Raw genomic sequence first — 18341 nt, 5'->3', positions numbered from 1 at the left:
TGTACCAATATCTTTAAACTCAGAGGTCTGCCACTTTACCGGACTGCAGGAATATAGACCCTCTCTGTCTTTCAGGAAGTGAAATAGTTACATAAATAGTAAACCATCATGCAAATGTTAGATATTTAGGTGGAGCCATCAGTACCACTTTCCCTGTTCCCTCACTTCCTGAAAGCTAATGAAATCTTAAATTCCAGTGCAGGTAAGTTCATTCCTTCTACTTACTGAAGCCCAGCAATGTTCAAGGCTCCCTACTAGGTACTATGAGTAAGACCAATCTTTGGCTTCCATGCATTTATATCCCAGGAGAAGAATAAATAATTCTTGGCAAATATAAGGATCACAGTAATTGTCATAAGCAAGATACAGACAGGTAAGGCACTATGAAATTTCAGAAAGTAAAATTTTTACTTTGGATTTTAATGACTGGAGAAAGCTTTATTACAAAGTGGCATTTACATTGTTTTGAAGAATGGGTACGATTTGGTTTGCAAAAATAGCATTAAGGGTATTCCAAAGGGAATACAAATTAGGAGGAAGCCTATGGATATGCTTCAGACTCTGAACAATTCCTTTTAACTAAAGCAAAAGTTGCTGAATTCACAAAGGATAAATTAGCAAAATCTCTTATTTGCAATCTAGAAACTAGAAAGAACCCCATCACATTTTGCCCTTTTGTTTTACATTCAAAGGTCAGCCAATGTAGCGCGAATAGAAGTTTCACACAAATTAAACTGAATGCTTGTCAATGATGAAAACTGGACTTCGGTCTAGATTTTGCTTACACGGCCCAATAGTCTAAAAAATTGGAAACTAAAACATTCTACCATTTCTAAACAGGCTTCTTTGAATGTTTTCCTATAAACAACTTTGTAATTCTTCATTACACCTGGTATAGGCATTTCTAATACGCATTACCCCATGCTCTTCCGTTGTTTTTAATAGTTGGTTCATATGATTTTTCAAGGCATAGAGGCTGAAAGATCTTCAACTTATTGGAGCCTCTCTATACATACATGGATGTCCCCTCACTGAGATTCAACAACTGCCTTACAATTGCAGTTTTGCATAATTAATATTACCAATTTTAATAGGCTACATTCTAGGTCCCAGGGCTTGGGCTTCAGAACCTCCGGCGAAGACCAAAGCAGGGCGCGCAGAGACGAGGTGTTCCGAGAAGACCGAACTACGCCGACGTCTGCGCAACGCGGCGAGCGCGCCAGGGTTAACGCTACCACCTACCCGGGCACCCGGGAAAGGCGCCCAGCGGCCAGCCGCTCAAACAGAGGTCCGCAGGTCTTCCCGCCCCCACTTCCGCTTCCGGGGAGGTGACTCACGGGCCCTTCGGCTGTGGGGGCTGTGGCTAAAAAAGAAGCCGGAAGTGGCCCTGGCACTTCCGGTACAGGAAACTCCTTGCGGTCGCTGCCGCCCGTTTTGACAGGCGCGGTCCCTGCGAATAGATCTCTCCTTTTGCCTTCCTCTGGTCTAACCTCCACACTCATTTGCAGCTGCCGTCCTGCAACTCCTGTCTCCGAAACCGCCCCTTCCCCATGTTCCGGGGCAGGTGTCCTGAAAGCGAAGACCCTCTTGCCGGTACCCCATCATGTCCGAACTGACTAAAGAGCTGGTGGAGCTGGTGTGGGGCACCAAGAGCAGCCCCGGTCTCTCTGACACCATTTTCTGCCGCTGGACACAAGGTACCCCGGTTGGGTTCTCGCTTCCAGCCGCCGCTTTCTTGCCCTGCGAGTGTCTGTGACTTCTCTGGCGCCAGTCCCCTCGCGCGCCCGCTCTCTGTCCCAGGTCCCAGACTCGGCTCTGAAACTGGACTTCATACTAGCACGCTGCCGGCCTTGCGGGGAGAGGTTGAGTAGGAGAGTGGTTGCTGTCCCCGAAAGCCCGCAGGCCTCTGCCATTCCCTAGGCGCCCGTCCGGCTGGGTGGGAGAAGGGGTGGTTGCTGGGCTGCGGTGTGGACTACGAGGGTGTGCCCTGTGTTCCGGGGTCATTTTCTCAGGACGTGCTGTGGCCGCGGATCTTCACTTCCTAACAAAGCTTCCTGTTACTGCCGTTTGGTCTAATTTTGGAGAGAGAGAAGTCCATAGGAAAGTCAAAGTGGCTAATAAGTAGTTTTGTTTTTAGTATTTTAGTTATATGGTTAGTAGTGGCACCGGTGCATAAATAAGGTGTTGCTTGCTACGAAGTGTTCTCTTGACCCAAAGCATCCCCGGGTTTCAGATGGTTTACTGTTACAGTTAAAAGGAATATGGACAATAGCCCTTCCTGTGCCGGTGTACCTAGACAGGCTTTTGACTTAAATAAGAAATTTTATTAACACGAATAATAATGAACTTAAAATGACCGTTTATTGTACCTGCGCTGTGCCAGGCTCTGAGCTGGGCAGTTTTTACTAGTAATTATCACTAATTCTTAATTTTAATACTAAAATACACACTTTGCTTAAGACTGGTGAAGTTAAGTGAGGTTAGGAGCATAGTCTTTGGAGTCAGAAGGACTGACGATGTATGTATGTAAAACATCACAGGTCAGTAAGGAATAGCTATATATTACTACTATTATTAAAACGTGTTTAGATAATGCCTATTCTCAAAGAAGTTGGGGGAATTTTAGCATTGTAAATCTAAGTAGTGTATTCATAATGTGTATTTTGTAACAGAAATTCAGGGTTTAAATTTTCTCTCTTCCCCCCAGGTATGTCTCTTTTAAGAAGTGGTAAAATTAGACTCATAAGTATTACAGTCAGTTCGGTTATTTAGTCTATCACTCTTGTTTTGCAGATGAAAAGTGTGAGTCATGAAGGCTAAATCACCAGGCCAGAGGTGCACAGATTGATAGAATTGGGAGTGAATAACAAGTCTCCCAATTCCTAAAACATCTCTGTTCTCATTATTTTCCTTTGAGTTTCTAATCCCTACATGCAGTTAGTTTGGCTCTTTTACACATTTGATTATGTCACATAACTAATATTTTTTGAAATCTTGGACACCTGCATTTGCAGATCTTATTTTAAAATGTACTTTCCCTTTTGATTTACTAATAATGAACAGCCCTAAAATACACAAGATGGATTAAAGATTAAGAAAAAGTTTACTTCCCTTGTAATTAGTCAGCATTAATTAAGCATTTACAATATATGGTAAGGTAATATTCAGCCTCATTTATGTTCATACTGTGGTGCAGATTCAAGGAGTATTCAGAGACGCAGTACTAGTAATGGTTAAGAGCCGGCTTTGGAATAGGTGTACTTGGGTTGTAGGTTTAAGGTATTTTACTTATTTAAGCCTCAGTTTCCTTCTCTGTAAAGTACAGATAATAGTAGTGTCAACCTTACAGGGTTGTTGTGAGGATTAAAAGCATGTAGATATGTACAGGCACTTAGCACAATATCTGACATATAGTAAACTCTTAAGAAAATGGTAGCTAAATTTAAAAAGCATTTAATTGTGAACTAAGCCAAAGGTCACTCTCTGGCTATGCCCTGACAATTATAAGAAATAATTGTTTATTTGGTGGATAATTGTTATTTAAGATAGAACCTTATAATGATGTATGAGATTGCTCTGCCACCGTTTAGTCATACCCTTAACAAGATTCATTCAATCAGTAACATGTCAAAATAAAGGACTTGTTTCTTTTTTTGCTTTTCAGAGTGCAGTTATATTGTAGATGTGTTTTCTTCAAGGTTGTATATTCAAAGATTTTAAGGCAACCAAATACGTATTTTTAAGTAATCACTTCTAAATCAGAGAGATGTTGTTTTGGTTTTGCTCTGTTAATTGCTGTATTCATTTATTCATTCTTAGAATATGGCAGGAGCCATCACTCAAGATTGTTTTCCAGGCATGTGGGATTCTGATTCGGAATAGGCCCTAGACACAGCTGTACTGCACTTGAGTTACTGCATTCATAATGTGACATCAACTTTGGCTTTATTTCATAGTCTATAGCTGTGCTTTGAATTGACAACTGTAATTTCATTAGTCTTTTGGAAACAAATTATAAGTGTAAGATATTTGAGATAAATATAAAGTTATGTCTAGGGATATTCCATTTATGAAACTATATTAATTGGTCATGTTACATTTTTTTGGTATGTTACAGCAATAAGCTGCAGGAGTTGCCACCGCACATAGTTAGGGTTTGTTTTTTTTCTCTTTTAATTGATTGGACAGTTTTAGCTAATATGTTAAAGCAGTAAGCCACAGAAGTGGCACACAATTGTTTTCATTCATTTGGTTATTTGGACGGTTTTAGATTATTGTTTTCTGCAAATCCTTTTTCTTTAAAAAAAAAAGGTAGGTGTTGTTTTCTGTTCTTTTTTTTTTTGCCAGTTTGTATTTTAAAGGCAGTAAGTTAGGTAGTTTGAAGGTTTGAAGTTATTTTCTTCAATTTGGAAATTTGCTCTTTACTGGTACCTGCTTCCCTTCTGCTCAATTACCTATAATACTTTTAAAGCATAGATTTTCTACCCCTTTTTACATTTCTACCCCTTTATACATAAGTACCATTTTCCCCTCCCATCTCTTTTTCACACAAAGTACAACAGTGTTCCAGGCTTCTGCTGCTTGGACTTGATAGGGTGGGAGGGAAAACAAAAGAAAATAAACATAATATAGTATAACTTAAGTATATATGATAGTTATAAGGTAGATAAATAGGGAATTATAGGATGGGGTAGCATGGATAGGGCTCATTTTAAATGATATTTGAGCAAATACTTGAAGTATCTGAGTTAGTCTTGCAGATATCTGAAGCAAGTGTTCTAGGCAGAGAGAATGGCCATTTGAGACATAATGAAAAATGTGCCTGGCAGTATAGCCCATGTCAGTACTTTGGCTTTTATTTTGAATGAATTGAAAGGTTATTGGAATGTTTGGAGTAGAGGAGAGACATGACGTGACAAATGTTGAAGCATCCGTCTGCTGCTGTGTGGGATGATCAACTGTATTGTTGATACAGCAAGATCAAGGCAGACAGCTGCAGTAATCCAGGACATATGTGGTGGCTTGGACCAGGAGGGCGGCAGTGGAGATAGTAAGGCGTGGTCAGGTCAACCACATGGCAACCAAACCAAAGTAAGAGTCATCTAGATCTAGAAGAAGTAAATAGTAATCTTATTATAACTGAAAATGTTTGACTTAATGGAACTTGTTTTCTTTTCAGTATTGATTGTCTAGCTTGGTGTGTAACAAACTTGTCTGTCTCAGTATCAGCACTCATCTCTGCTCTTGCTGCAGACGCAGCCCTACATGGTATGGATGTGGCTGTGTTCCAAACTGCATTTACAAAAACAAGCCAATCCCTTATTGAGATTCTAGAGAAACCATTTTTTCCTTTTTTATTCACCCCTCCCTCCAAGCTCTAAGTTATTTTATTGCTTTACCTAAAGATTAACCAGAAAAGGAAAAACCCAATTTTGTTATTTGTACCAGTTTATTGTATTTTCTTGGTGGGGGTTTGGGGGAAGGTGGAGCTTTAGTTGATCAAAATTAGAGAGTTTTGGACTTTCAGTATAGGATAATTCCTGTCACATAAAAGGAACAAATGAGATTTAACAAATAACTTAGAGAAAGTGAGGGATCAATTAAAATATGAGTATAAAATGTATTTCAGAGTTAATACATTTGAATTAAAGTTTGAAAGTATGTTTGGATATTTATTTTAATAAGATTTAACATTTTATCAAAGCAATAAAACCATCAATATTTAATTTTTTTGCCAAAGTGAAGACGAGTTAATACTATGGATCATACATATCACTTCAGAGGTGGTTGTTGTCAGAAGCCTTTTGTTTCTCTCAAGTACAGATTTTTCTTTCTCCAACCTATCTAAATCATAATCCATCTAAAATCCAGTTTTATTAAATTTAATTTGTAAACTGATATGACAAAGTTAATTTCTTAGTATTTTGAATACATATAATGCATTTTTTAGTTCAGAGTATCTGTCATATCTTACATTTGTATTACTCTGTACAATGTTCGAAAATCTTCTGTAATCCTTGCAACAACCCTGTGAGTATAAGAATGGGTAAATATAGTTATCCTCATTTTATAGATGAGGAGACAAAGGCCCAGCTCAGATTTGACTCAGTCAGTATCTTGTCATGACAAACCAGGTCATTGTTTGGCTCTCTGTTTATATGGAAGGCTAGAATTATATAGAGAGCAGAAGCCGTCAAACTGGCTTGAATAATGTACATATACATAGTAAGTCTTGAAAATAAAAGACTGAAAATTACAAAGGTGTTCATGGCTTAGGTATAAATTAGTTATGAGCTATAAAACTGAGAAAGACTCGTGTCTGTAGTACTGTGTAATATGGTACAAAAGTGTATACTTATGCTTTGATGGCTAATTTTAGATCTAATTTTAAAAAGCAGCCATTTTGTTAATGGCTATTAAAACCATTTTTTAAAGGTAAATTAATTCCTTTTAAAACCAGAAAACAATTTAAATATGAGAACACTTGATCAGAAAAATAACTGTATTCTAAAATATTCAAACTCAAGTAAAATCTTGCTATAAAAGGAAAAACCTCCTTAGCATAGTCCTCTATTTTAGGATGCAATATTTAATTTCAATTTAGCTGACTTTATGTCATCTTAAGATGTAATAGCCTTTGTTCATTATCAAATAACACACTAAAATATACATACCTATAAGTCAACAGAATTTGACTTAAAGCAGATTTGCCTAGAATTCTCTCCTTGGGGTTTTTATATGTAAAGTAAAAAAGCAAATCACTCTTGTGCAGTAAAACTATAAGCTCCACCCTTGAATCTTAAAAATTGTATTACGTTATTAGTAATTTTAAGGAGGGCAAGAATCCATTACTGATTCATATTTATTTTGTACCCTGGAAGTTTGACAAGAGCCTGGTGTCACCTCTGCACTTGAGTTCAACACTAAGGACCCTTTCCTTATTCCCAGGAGGAGAAGAGATAACCAAAGAGTGGAAGCCTCTTGGCCTCACCTCTTGTTCCTAGATTTGGCTGTCTTGACATGATAACCAGCACCCTTAGTTCTCATTTGTCCTTATTAAATTTGTCCTGCCCTCCTTACCTAGTCTAATGCTCCATTTAGCCTGTCTGTTTCTGTTTCTCCCAGGCTGCTGTGTATTGCTACAGGAAATGGTGATCAGCATCGATACAAATGTAGGAATTAGACCTTATCTGAGCCCTCACTGTTCTCTTAGTTCCTTATCTTGTAAGTTTTTCTTACATTTTTTCAGAATTAATGTCCTCCTCAATTCTCTACTTCCCACATTCACCTCATGCTCCATCAGTAACTCCCTTCACTTCCTCCTTGTCTATATATTTAACTTAGAAGCCTGTTAAGATTTACTTCTCCTAGGCTAGTGGCTCTCAAGGTTTTTGAACTCAGGGCTCCATTACACTCTTAAAAGTTATTAAAGACTTCAGTATGAAAAATTATTAAAAATTATGACCTGCGACATTGTTTTAAATTTTTTGTACATCTCTTTAATGTCTGTTCATTAGAAAACAGCTGGATTCTCACAGTTGCTCTTCCACTCATTCTGTTGTAATATGTTGTTTTAGTTGAAGCACATGCACAAAATCCAGCCTCACACAGCTAGGTAATTGGTAAGGTAGGAGTATTGTAACAGCCATTTCTGAAATTCTGGATATTTTTTGATACTACACCAAAACTGAACACGTAGTAGTTTCTTAGAAGTTTGTTGCAATGTGGAACCTGAAGCCACACCAACAAACTTTTTGTACTCTGTTAAATTGAAACCCCTTGGTTTATCTTGTACTTTGGATGGTCTTTTACCCACGCTTTAATTTCTAACAGCATGCATTGGTCATTTGGAAGTTATTGGTCCACTGGTATCCGCAGAACATCAGAATGTTAACACATCTTGTTTTACAATATTAAAATTCACATTTATTACCATCACCATTGATCTCAGAACAATCTCTGTCTCTGACGAAAAGTAATATAATTACAGATTATGATAAATATAGTTGTGCTGAGAGAAGATAGGAGAGATTTACTTATACAAGCTTGTCAAGAATTATCTCTGAGCAGTGAATATGTAAACTGAGTCCTTAAGAATGAAAAGGATTCAGCTTTACTAGGAGAGAAGGGGAAATGCACTCAGAGGGAACAAAGAGCATTAAGGCTAAAGTAAATACCTTGGGATGTTCTAAGGGCCTCAAGTCTCTGTAGATAATGAAGTTAAGTGTGAATTGAGGGAAGGCGGGATTGCTAGGTCCCAGGGTCTTTCAGGCCATGAAAAGGAGTTTGGGTTTCATTCTAATTGCAGTGAGAAGTCATTGAAATGTTTTAAGCAGGCTGTGACAAAATCTGATTTCCAAGTATAAAATATTCCTCTGCTAACTCTATAGTGAACAAATAAAGTAGGGGAGGCAAGGGGGAAGGAATGGGGAGATTTGGTTGGAAGCTCTTAACAGTATTCTAGGTGAGAGAGTGATGGTGGTTCGAACTACAAGGTAGACTAGAGATGGGTTAGAAATGGATGCAAGGTATATTTTGGAGCCTTGAACCAAGAGGACCTTACCTTAAGGCAAAGCCTGAAAGATAAGATGGAGGTTTTCAGACAGAAGGTTAGCAAGTATTTCAAGTGGAGGGAACAACATGTTCAAAAGGTGAAACAGGGAGAAAATGGGTATTTGAGGATCTGAAAGAAGCTCAGCATGCCAGGAGTCTAAGGAGGGAGAGTGGTAAAGGATAAGGTAGGCAATTTAGGCAGAAGCTGATTGACCATACAGGGCCATGTTAAGGAATTTAGACTTTATGTCTGGAGTTCTAATCTGGGCTTTCTGTGCGAATTACCTGATTATAACCAGCAATGGAAATGTAGTTACCCAGGGTCAATGTATACAAGTGAGGATCACATAGAACCTAATGCCAAGACCTGAGGAACATTAACATTGAAAAGTAGTTGATCAAAGAAACTAAGAAACAGGGAAGGAAAATTTGGAACCAGAGGAACCAGTAAAGCCAAGGGATAAAGATTTTTTTAGAACTCAGTGGTCAGCATTTCAGGTGATTCTCTGGGAGATTAAATAGGAAAAGACTTGAGAATAACCAGTACTGGTCATTGATGAAGTTGGTGAATGAGTTGGTACAGTCATTGGTTGAAAACCAGATTTTCAATGGTTGACTAAATTGTGAGGTAAGGAAATTGAGACAGTGCCTATAAATAACTAGGTGAGCTTAGAGAGTGGTGGATGGAGTTTTGGTGGAATATTTTTTATGGTCAAATGTTTTCCTTTTTTTATTAAGACTTTACTTTTTCGGAAGAGTTTTAGGTTCACAGTAAAACTGTGGTGAGTGTACAGAGATCTCCCAAGCACATCTTGTTCCCACAACATGATAGCCTCCTCTGTTATCACTATCCCCCCACCAGATGGGACATTTGTTACAATTAATGAACCTGCATGGACATATCGTCATCCAGAATCCTTAGTTTACATTAAGTTTATTCTTCGTGGTGTGCATTCTGTGGGTTTGGGCAAATGTACAGTGACATGGAGCAATTATTATGGTATCATAGTATTTGTATCATGGTATCACTGCCTTAGCTACCCTCTGTGCCCCCACCTCTCACCCCTGGCAACCACTGATATTTTTACTGACTTCATATATTAATGTAGAATTGGGATCATACAGCATGTAGCCTTTTATATTGGTTTCTTCATTTAGTAATATGCATTTAAGTTTCCTCCATGGCTTTTCATGGCTTACAAGCTCATTTCTTTTTAGTGCTGAATAATGGTCCTTTCTCTAGCTGTACCACAGTTCATGTATCCATTTACATACTGAAGGACATTTTGGTTGCCTCTGAATTTTGGCAGTTATGACTAAAGGTGCAATAAGCATGTGTGTACAGGTTTTTATGTTAATAGAAGTTTTCAACTCCTTTACGTAAATGCCAAGGAGCTTTTGGTCAACTCTTCAGAAGGGTTTTTGTCTTTTGTTTTTAAATATGTGAAATATATGTTTAAATACTGTTTGAAAGAAGAGAGATCAAAAGGTAAAGAGAGAGGAAGTGGGGTGGAATGGGATCCTCTATACTGTGTCGTATCTCACTTGCTATCACCTAGTGTCTCAAGCTAGAAAGTTCAGACTCAGCTGTAATTTCTTTTGTATGAAGCCTTTGCCTCACTTGCACATGCTCATCAAATCTTAATTTTTACCTCATAAATATTGTTTGGATATAGTTTCTGCTCTCCACTAATGTCTGTTTTATTAGGTTGGCACCATCTTTATAAGGCTGTTGAAACAATCTCCTCCCCATTCTGGTCTTTCAAAAAGGAAAAAAATTCAGTATAATCATATCACTGCTTTAATTAGTACTTGTCACGGTCAGCCTTCCCAGTATCAGCCTCTTGTCAGCTTCCCACCTCCATTTACCATCTCCCCCCATCTTACATCCAGTCTACCCTTCAACTATGCTGAATATCTATCTGATCCATAAATCTTTTTTCTTAAATAAAGTTTTTTGCTTTATCTGAAAGTCATTTTCCTACCACCTTGGCTCTTTAGCAGATTCCTATTCAAGATCAGCCTCAAAGTCATCTGTTAAGACTTGACTCAGGCAGTGTAAGTCACTCATTTTATATCCACAGCATTCTCTTCATAATTCTGTTGTAACATTCATTTATTCCTTTATTTTAGTAACTGCTCGTATGTCTGTCTTTTCCTGGACCGTTGGCTCCTCCAGACCAGGGACTTTGTCATTCATGCATATACCCTGGGTGCTCGGATGTTCATTAGATGTTTGTTGGATGAATGATTAATTATAACCATTAATGAAACTTTACATAATTCTTAACATGTTGAAATTGGAAGTGATCATTTAAGGATAAGTACACTGACACCTAGAGAAGTGAAATGATTTCCTGTAGGTTATACAGATATATAGTTCTCCTCATTGATGGCCAGTGCTCTCTGTGGTAACTTGTAGTTGCTCCCTGTCAGTACTGGTTGGGTAATACCTAAATTAAAATAGAGCCAGCATGTGTACATTCACTGTCTATGATGCCATTTAATTTTAGCTTATAGAATGTGACTCAGATTAGAGTGAGGAAAGATACTGCAGGGAAGGCATCCTAAAAATTCTGTTTGAATTCAATAAATAGACTGTCTAGTCTTCCTTCAATTAAATTAAATTATGTAAAAGTCAGATTTAGTATCCTTTTATGAAAGGACACACTTCCCCTAGTCCACTTAATGGGATCCCTGAGTACAAAATCCTGTGTGTATGTGTTTTAGGGGGGCATAAGTTCCATACCTTTTTTCACAGGGTTCCTTGATACCCCCAAAAGTTAAGAACTATGGTGCCTAATGGACTTGAAGATATTTTACTGTTGTGATAAGTGATCTTTCTCAAAGTGAAAGTACATTAAAAATTTTTTAGCTGCTACTTGAATTATATTTTTAATCTTTACTACTTGCTTTCATTTTTAGGGTTTGTGTTTAGTGAATCAGAGGGATCTGCATTAGAACAGTTTGAAGGTGGCCCCTGTGCTGTTATTGCACCTGTTCAGGTAACATAGACTACTTTACCAACTCCTTAGAGGGACGTGTTCAAACGTTTCATATTTGACTTTTTTTTCTAATATCTTTATGTAATGAAGCATTATCAGTTACCTCTTAACTTCCATTCATACAAGTTGCTGTAAACATCCAAAATAAAAATGAATTTAGGCCTTGAGTGGGGTACATAGCACTAGCCTTTTGACTTATCTTTATCTTCAAGAAACCATAATAGGTATTCCTTGGCTTTCAGAAAATTAGGAATTAATTATCATAACATCTTAATACAACAGTCCTGTTGAGTAGTAACATTTTATGCTCTACATAGGTACATCATAGTAATGGTATTATTTTCATTTGTTCTGTCTATAAAAAGAATTTTCCTAAAAAGTTGGAGATGAGATAATATTTTCATGGCCTAAAACTATAAACTTTTAAAATAAGTTGTCAGTAAGTACTATTTTAGGCTATAGCTTTAGCCTTTAAGATAAAATTGATAGCACTTGATTTCGAAGAGAATTCCCAAAATAAAAAAAGGTTTTTTCTTTGCACAAAAGATAGGGTTAATCTGAATATGTATATGAATATATGTATTTGATTTGGGATCTTGATGTGTTATATTTGAATATCAAAGGCTGATTTGCTATAAATGGTTCTGTTGTTAAAACCAAGAATTTGATTTTCACTTTATTATAATACTTAAAATGTCTGAACAGAATTGTTATAAAAGAAACTGCAATGTATTGTTTTAATCAGCACATTTTGAAAATACAAAATAAATAAATCAGCACATTTATTATTCATTGGGCATAAAGAATGCATTCCTGAACTGTTAGCTGCGAAGTAAATTTGTGTGTCAACCCTTATGCCACATACTATACTTATATTACTTATATTACATACCCAATAATACTTATATTATTAAATTGCAAATGTATTTCTCTGGAGGAAAAAATTTCCTTTCATGGTTGGTACCAAAATATATCCCTTGTAGGTCATTATTTTATTTTTGTAAAGGATAAAGTTGATATTTACATTATAGTACAACTTTTAAAAAGTAAAGAAAAATTTGGATGTTTGAGTTTTGCCTGGGAGTTGCTGACTATAAAGAATAAAATTTAACTATTGATCAGTAATTAGAGCTGTTTTGCTGAATAACTGGGGCAGATTTTGGTTGCTTGTAGAACTCTTATTATCTGAACTTGAAGATTTCTTGTCTTCTCCATATGCAAATTAGATTATATTACCTCTGCCCACCTTGAGCCATAATAGTACCATAGAGTTTTTATTGAAAGTCCTTGAATGTAGCTAAATGCAAGGTATACCACAGGAGTTTACCATTTTTTTAAAATTAAGTGTATTTCCACAGTGATAGTTATTTTTCCAAGTGGGGCTGCTATGTAAGGATGATTGTAATGTTCAAAATACTTATGTATCTTTGAGGTAGTTATTTAGTTTATAGTCACATAAATCTTTTCAATCACAGAATTTTAATATTTCAGTATGAAAGTCAAAACTGAAGCATTAAAAGTAATGAAGGGAAATGAGTGAGTCTGGATGTTAAAACTCTTTTAAACTATGAAAACTAGAACACAACACTATTGCTAGAAGAACAAGCATTTATGGAACCAGACAGGTAATACAGTAGTAGAACACTTACATATAATAGTTAACCCAGTATTTATCACATACCAAAATAAAGAAGGAACTACTAATGATAAAATTAAATGACATTGAATAAATATCACTCATACAAAACTGGTTGGCAATTTGAGGGGGAAAATGAATTTAGATCATCTTATACGATATACCAAATATATTCTTGACAAAATATTTAACCACAGAAAAACTAAAAATAATGTATTGTCACCTCTCTAAGAGAAGGGATGAGTTCTAATAAGCTCAGAAGAATATTTGCAATGAACATTAGCAATAAACGGATATTGTCTTTCTTCTGCAAAGAACTTGTACAAATTGGGTAGAAAAACACAGAGACCCCAGTTGTGAAAATGGGCCTGTATATGCAGTCAGAATAGGTGGAATAAAGGCAGACAACCGAAGAATCAGTATGAGTCTAAAGAATCCAAGAAAATGCAATTAAAAGTGTAACCAGATTCTATTGCTTGCTTTTTCTAATCATTAAGTATACAATACAGTTGGCTGCTGGACAACATGGGTTTGAATTGCATAGGTCCACTTACATGTGCATTATCTTTAATAACTATATTGGAAATTTTTTGTAGATTTGTAATAATTTGAAAAAACCTTTTCTCCAGCTTACTTTATTGTAATAATACATTATATAATACATATATGGAATACATGCTAAATGTTTATGTTATCAGAAAGTCTTCCAGTCAGATTAGGCTTTGAGTAGTTAAGTTTTTGGGAAGTCAAAGTTACATGCAGATTTTTGACTGTGCAGGGGTCAGCACCCCTAACCCTGAATTGTTTAAGAGTCAGCTGTTACTGCCAGTGCCTATAGGGTAGGATGATGCTGGCACACTCATTTATCACAACATAGTACAAATTTGTACTTTGATTTGGGGAAAGAATATTATATTATAATTGGAACCATTATAGTGCAGATTCTTTGATGCAATAATTGTACTTCTGTGAATCTTTCCTAAAGAAATAATCCTTAATATGGAAAAGGCTGTATTCAAGAAGAAGCTTTTATATTTATAGTGGTAAAAAAAAATCTGATACACAATAATTTATTTTAGACATAATTATTTAGAAATAATATTTAAGTAAATTATGTTAGTTTGATAGACACTTAGTGACTAAAATTGTAGTTATAAAGTAGTAAAACAGAAAAATGGAAAACACAGTCACATACCCAATATGCTTCTGTCTTGTAATAAAACTTAAAATAGGTATGAAGGAAAGACTGGAAGGAGGTACGTAAAATGCTAACAGTGGTTGCCCTAGTGGTGAAACAATGGGCACCCACCTCACTTTTCCAGAACATTGTAATATAGTGTATACTACTCAGTTTTATGGATGTTGTTTTGGGGAAAAATCAGAAGCACTTGATTGTAGTATTTGTAGATTTCAGTTCTATGAGACTATTATAGAACATTAGTTTTTTGTTAAAATACTTTGAAATAATTGCTTATTAAGTGCCAGGTATGGTGCTAAGTGCATTACATAGATTATATTGTATAATCCTCACTGCAACCTTTTAAAGTTTGTGCTATTATTATTTTTAGTTAGTAAAGTAGTAGAACCAGTAGTAATAGGTAGGTAGTAGAACAAACCCAGGTCTGTCTGACTAAGGAGTCTTCTTATTTGTACAATTTGCTTCCAAACACATTAACCTGTTTTTCTTGGAACTGTGCACCAGAGATTCAGATACATTAGGTAGAGCATAAGAATCTGCATTTTAAATACATAAGTCAGCTGACTAGGGTGTAACTAGACCTTGAACTGCACTTTGAGAAGGGAGCATTGTACCGCACTGAACTGTTTGCTATCAAATCACCAGTGTAGCATGGTTGACTCATATAGGAAAGATGGAAACAGATTTGTTTTTTCTTTTGAGTCTTACAGCTTTTTGAGTTAAATCAGGAGATTGGAGCTCCTTGAAATAAAATGGTGACTCTGTGACTGTCACAGTGGTATTTTTATATCAAAATCAGAGCTAATAGAGTAAAATCACTTTGACACATAGATTTCTTTTCTACCAAGAAATCTGAAAGAAATGTAGATTTGTTCATGTTTTATAAGGCCTTTTACTCTGTGAATAGAGCAGTAAATTTCTTTAATTTTTCAGTTATATGTTTAACATTTTAACTCAGTTCTCCTAGTTGCCAGAAAATATGTAGTATAAAAAAGAGTTTTATGGATCTAGAATCACACTTACTCTTAATCAATTCTTAATCAAGTAGCATATTTTGAATAAATATGCTCTTACTATTGAACATGAAGGATAACTATTTGAAATTTTTATAGCACTATTCAGAAGATTAGAAAGGAAGTACAAATTAGTTTTTTTCTGCTTTAAAATAAAAGAATGATGTAAGGTATGTTTATAATTCATTCTAATAATTATTGCTTTAATTGTATAAAGGCATTTCTTTTGAAGAAGCTCCTGTTTTCTTCTGAGAAGTCTTCTTGGAGGGATTGCCCAGGTATGACAGCTATCCTTTACAAACATTTCCTCCATTCTCTATATTATCCATGCTCTATGCAGCAATCATTGGTGGTGGTTTAATTGAAATTACCTACCTTAAAAAGTAAACTGTGGGGGTTTTTTTCTTGAGGTTTATCTTTTAAATGTTTGAGAAAGTTTCATAAACAGTGACTCCAAATTTAAAAATATATATTTCCAAATTTGGTTTACCTGACTGGAAGGTATAAGACAGCATAATATAAGGGGAAAACCTTTGGGCTTTTGCTAAAACATGGTGCATTTCCCCAAACTGTTAAATATTAGCATAACTTAAGGAATAGTTATTTATGTTTGTTCTGTCTTATTTAGCTCTAAGTATGAACTCAGAATTATCTTTGTATTCCTGCATCTTTGAGTACAGTGGCTTATATAATGCAAATAATTTTGAGTTAAATTGCAAATGAAGCTGTTATAGCTTCTGCAATATGATTAGGTCAGAGAGCTATATGGTGCTATCTGATTATAACAAATGTTTCATTCCACTTGACAGTTTACAAAGGTCTTTCCTTCACTTACATAATTTCATGTGAACCTCACAATAACTTCTGGAATAAGGTAGGCTATGTTATAATCCCAGTTTTGTATTTAAGAGCAAAATAGTTTCCATACCAAACCAGACCCAGAGAATCTACTAAGGATTTTAAATTTAAGAGTTTAAGTGTCAATGCCCTGTACTTTTTATTAATAGCTGAAATGCAAAATAACATTAAGTAGAGAAGAAACTAGTCAAAAGATGCTATTATGAACATCAGCATTTTATTACAATTCATATTTCTTGCACAAAAATATATTCATTTTGATTAAAATATATATATATATATAACATTGTCACAAATGTGGTTGTAACATGAGTGACATAGTTCCTGCCTTTAAAGAACTGTAAATCTATTTGGAGAGATAGAAACCCCTTATAGCATAAAATTTTACACTAAATGTATGCACGTCTTTTCTATCCCCTTTCTTTGAATGTTTCAGAGAGCCATGCTTCCTCGGCAGAGTAATACTGCTTGCAAAGGGGAGGGTGGCTGAGGTTCAGGAGAAATTGTTTGAGGATTTGTGCTATTTTTTTATGAAAGTTGAGTACTTGAATCACTGCAATACGGTATCAGTAGTTTCTGTATTATGCAGCATAACCATGATGGCCTCTGCTGATGTAATGGTTTGTATATTGTATGTGCTGACGGTGTTGTCTCATTTTCCTTACCCCTGTGGGACAGGCAAATCAAAGTCAGAAATGAGGAAAAACAGAGATCTCAAGAGACTCTCATGTTGTGCCTGGTTCTGCAGGACAGGAAACCTCATGGCCTAAATACTTTATTTATAGCCTAAGAAAGGGGGGTGAGCAGTGTTAGGTTATTGCAAGTGGTATATTCTTTCTCCTAATGTTTATTTATGTACTTTTCAGGATTCTTTTTCTAATTAATGGTAATATTTAATAATGATAACATTTTAACCTTCAAGCACATTATTTTTCTAAAACATATGATCAGTTGTTTATGGATTCCCCCCATTTACAATGCTCCATTTTCATCATTAAATTGACACATTCTTAAAATTATTATTCATTACAGGATTTTTTCTTTTCACAGAAAGCCATTATAATTTGTACTTTGGTTATTTTTAGAGGAAGAGCAGAAGGAACTCCTTTGTCATACCTTATGTGATATTTTAGAAAGTGCTTGTGACAGCTCTGGGCCATACTGCTTGGTTTCATGGTTGAGAGGAAAGACAACTGAGGAAACTGCTAGTATTTCTGGGAGTCCTGCAGAGTCTAGTTGCCAAGTGGAACATTCTTGTAAGATACATTTTTATTTCCTGAAGTAATTCTTGTACTTTTGTTTAATGAAACTATTGAAAATGTTTTGAAGAAAAAAATATATAAAATTTTCATTTCTTGTCTCTTCTTTTAGCCTAAGCTTAATTCATAAGCCTTAGTATTTTTCATTTCCCTTTCAGTTATTTTAGTTACTAGAAGATACTACATGTGCTTAATTTTTGTTTTCATTTTCGGGTAAAAGGAATGCACCCCTTAAACTTTTTAAAAAGTTCTAGTTAACTTCTGTTTGATGACAATCTCTTTTGAACTTTAGAACTCTCATTTAGAAAGTCAAAAACAATTCTGTATAATTTAGTTTCACATGCATTAATGTTTTCTTTGATATTAGGAGGAAAAAAGGGATCCTTTTTTAACACTAGCACATTTAAAAAATATCTTTAGTTACTTCCTGGAGCAAAATGGGGACGTTATTCTTTATTGCACGTTGTTTCTTTCCCTCCTGAACTTTTTAGACATTGTTATTAGTATGTATGAATTATTTTAAGGTAGTTTTAATTATGCCTTCATTTAAGTTTGTATACTTTGAAGATCTCTTTTTACAAAGAAGTAACAGCTATTCTCATTCATAAACATATACAAATGCATTCACACATATATATTCTGTGGTCTTTAGTCTGAAAATTCTTATGTGATTGACCTAAAAACTGTCAGAATGAACTAGGAAAATGGAGACGTGGTGGAAGCTAGATAAAAGAATTGCTTTTCTGTTTTTCTTTTCAGGAATTATCTTGCTAGTAGGTGGCTTTGATAACTGGTAGTTCTAAGTACTTATATTTAATA

At 35.5% G+C, this 18341-nt stretch overlaps 1 protein-coding gene across 6 annotated transcripts in view; it reads left to right on the top strand.

The window, feature by feature from the left end:
• The first annotated feature begins 1371 nt into the window (after positions 1 to 1371).
• Positions 1372 to 18341, top strand: part of MINDY3 (MINDY lysine 48 deubiquitinase 3) — an 81411-nt gene continuing 64441 nt past the window's right edge. For 3 of the 6 annotated variants that reach the window (XM_057498234.1, XM_057498232.1, XM_057498236.1), the window contains exons 1-3: positions 1374 to 1697; positions 15623 to 15683; positions 17349 to 17519. Coding sequence is in view for 1 of the 6 variants with exons in the window: in XM_036908030.2 (XP_036763925.2) it covers positions 1604 to 1697; positions 11479 to 11558; positions 15623 to 15683; positions 17349 to 17519 (406 nt within the window). In the remaining 5 variants the exon portion in view is untranslated. Of the gene's footprint in view, positions 1698 to 11478; positions 11559 to 15622; positions 15684 to 16214; positions 16280 to 17348; positions 17520 to 18341 lie in introns of those variants that run through there. The other 3 variants (XM_036908030.2, XM_057498233.1, XM_057498235.1) reach the window with 3 other exon arrangements.

This window comes from Manis pentadactyla, chromosome 3, assembly GCF_030020395.1.
Source record: "Manis pentadactyla isolate mManPen7 chromosome 3, mManPen7.hap1, whole genome shotgun sequence".
NCBI classification, from domain to species: Eukaryota; Metazoa; Chordata; class Mammalia; order Pholidota; family Manidae; genus Manis; species Manis pentadactyla.
This window is presented reverse-complemented; position numbering and strand designations above follow the sequence as displayed.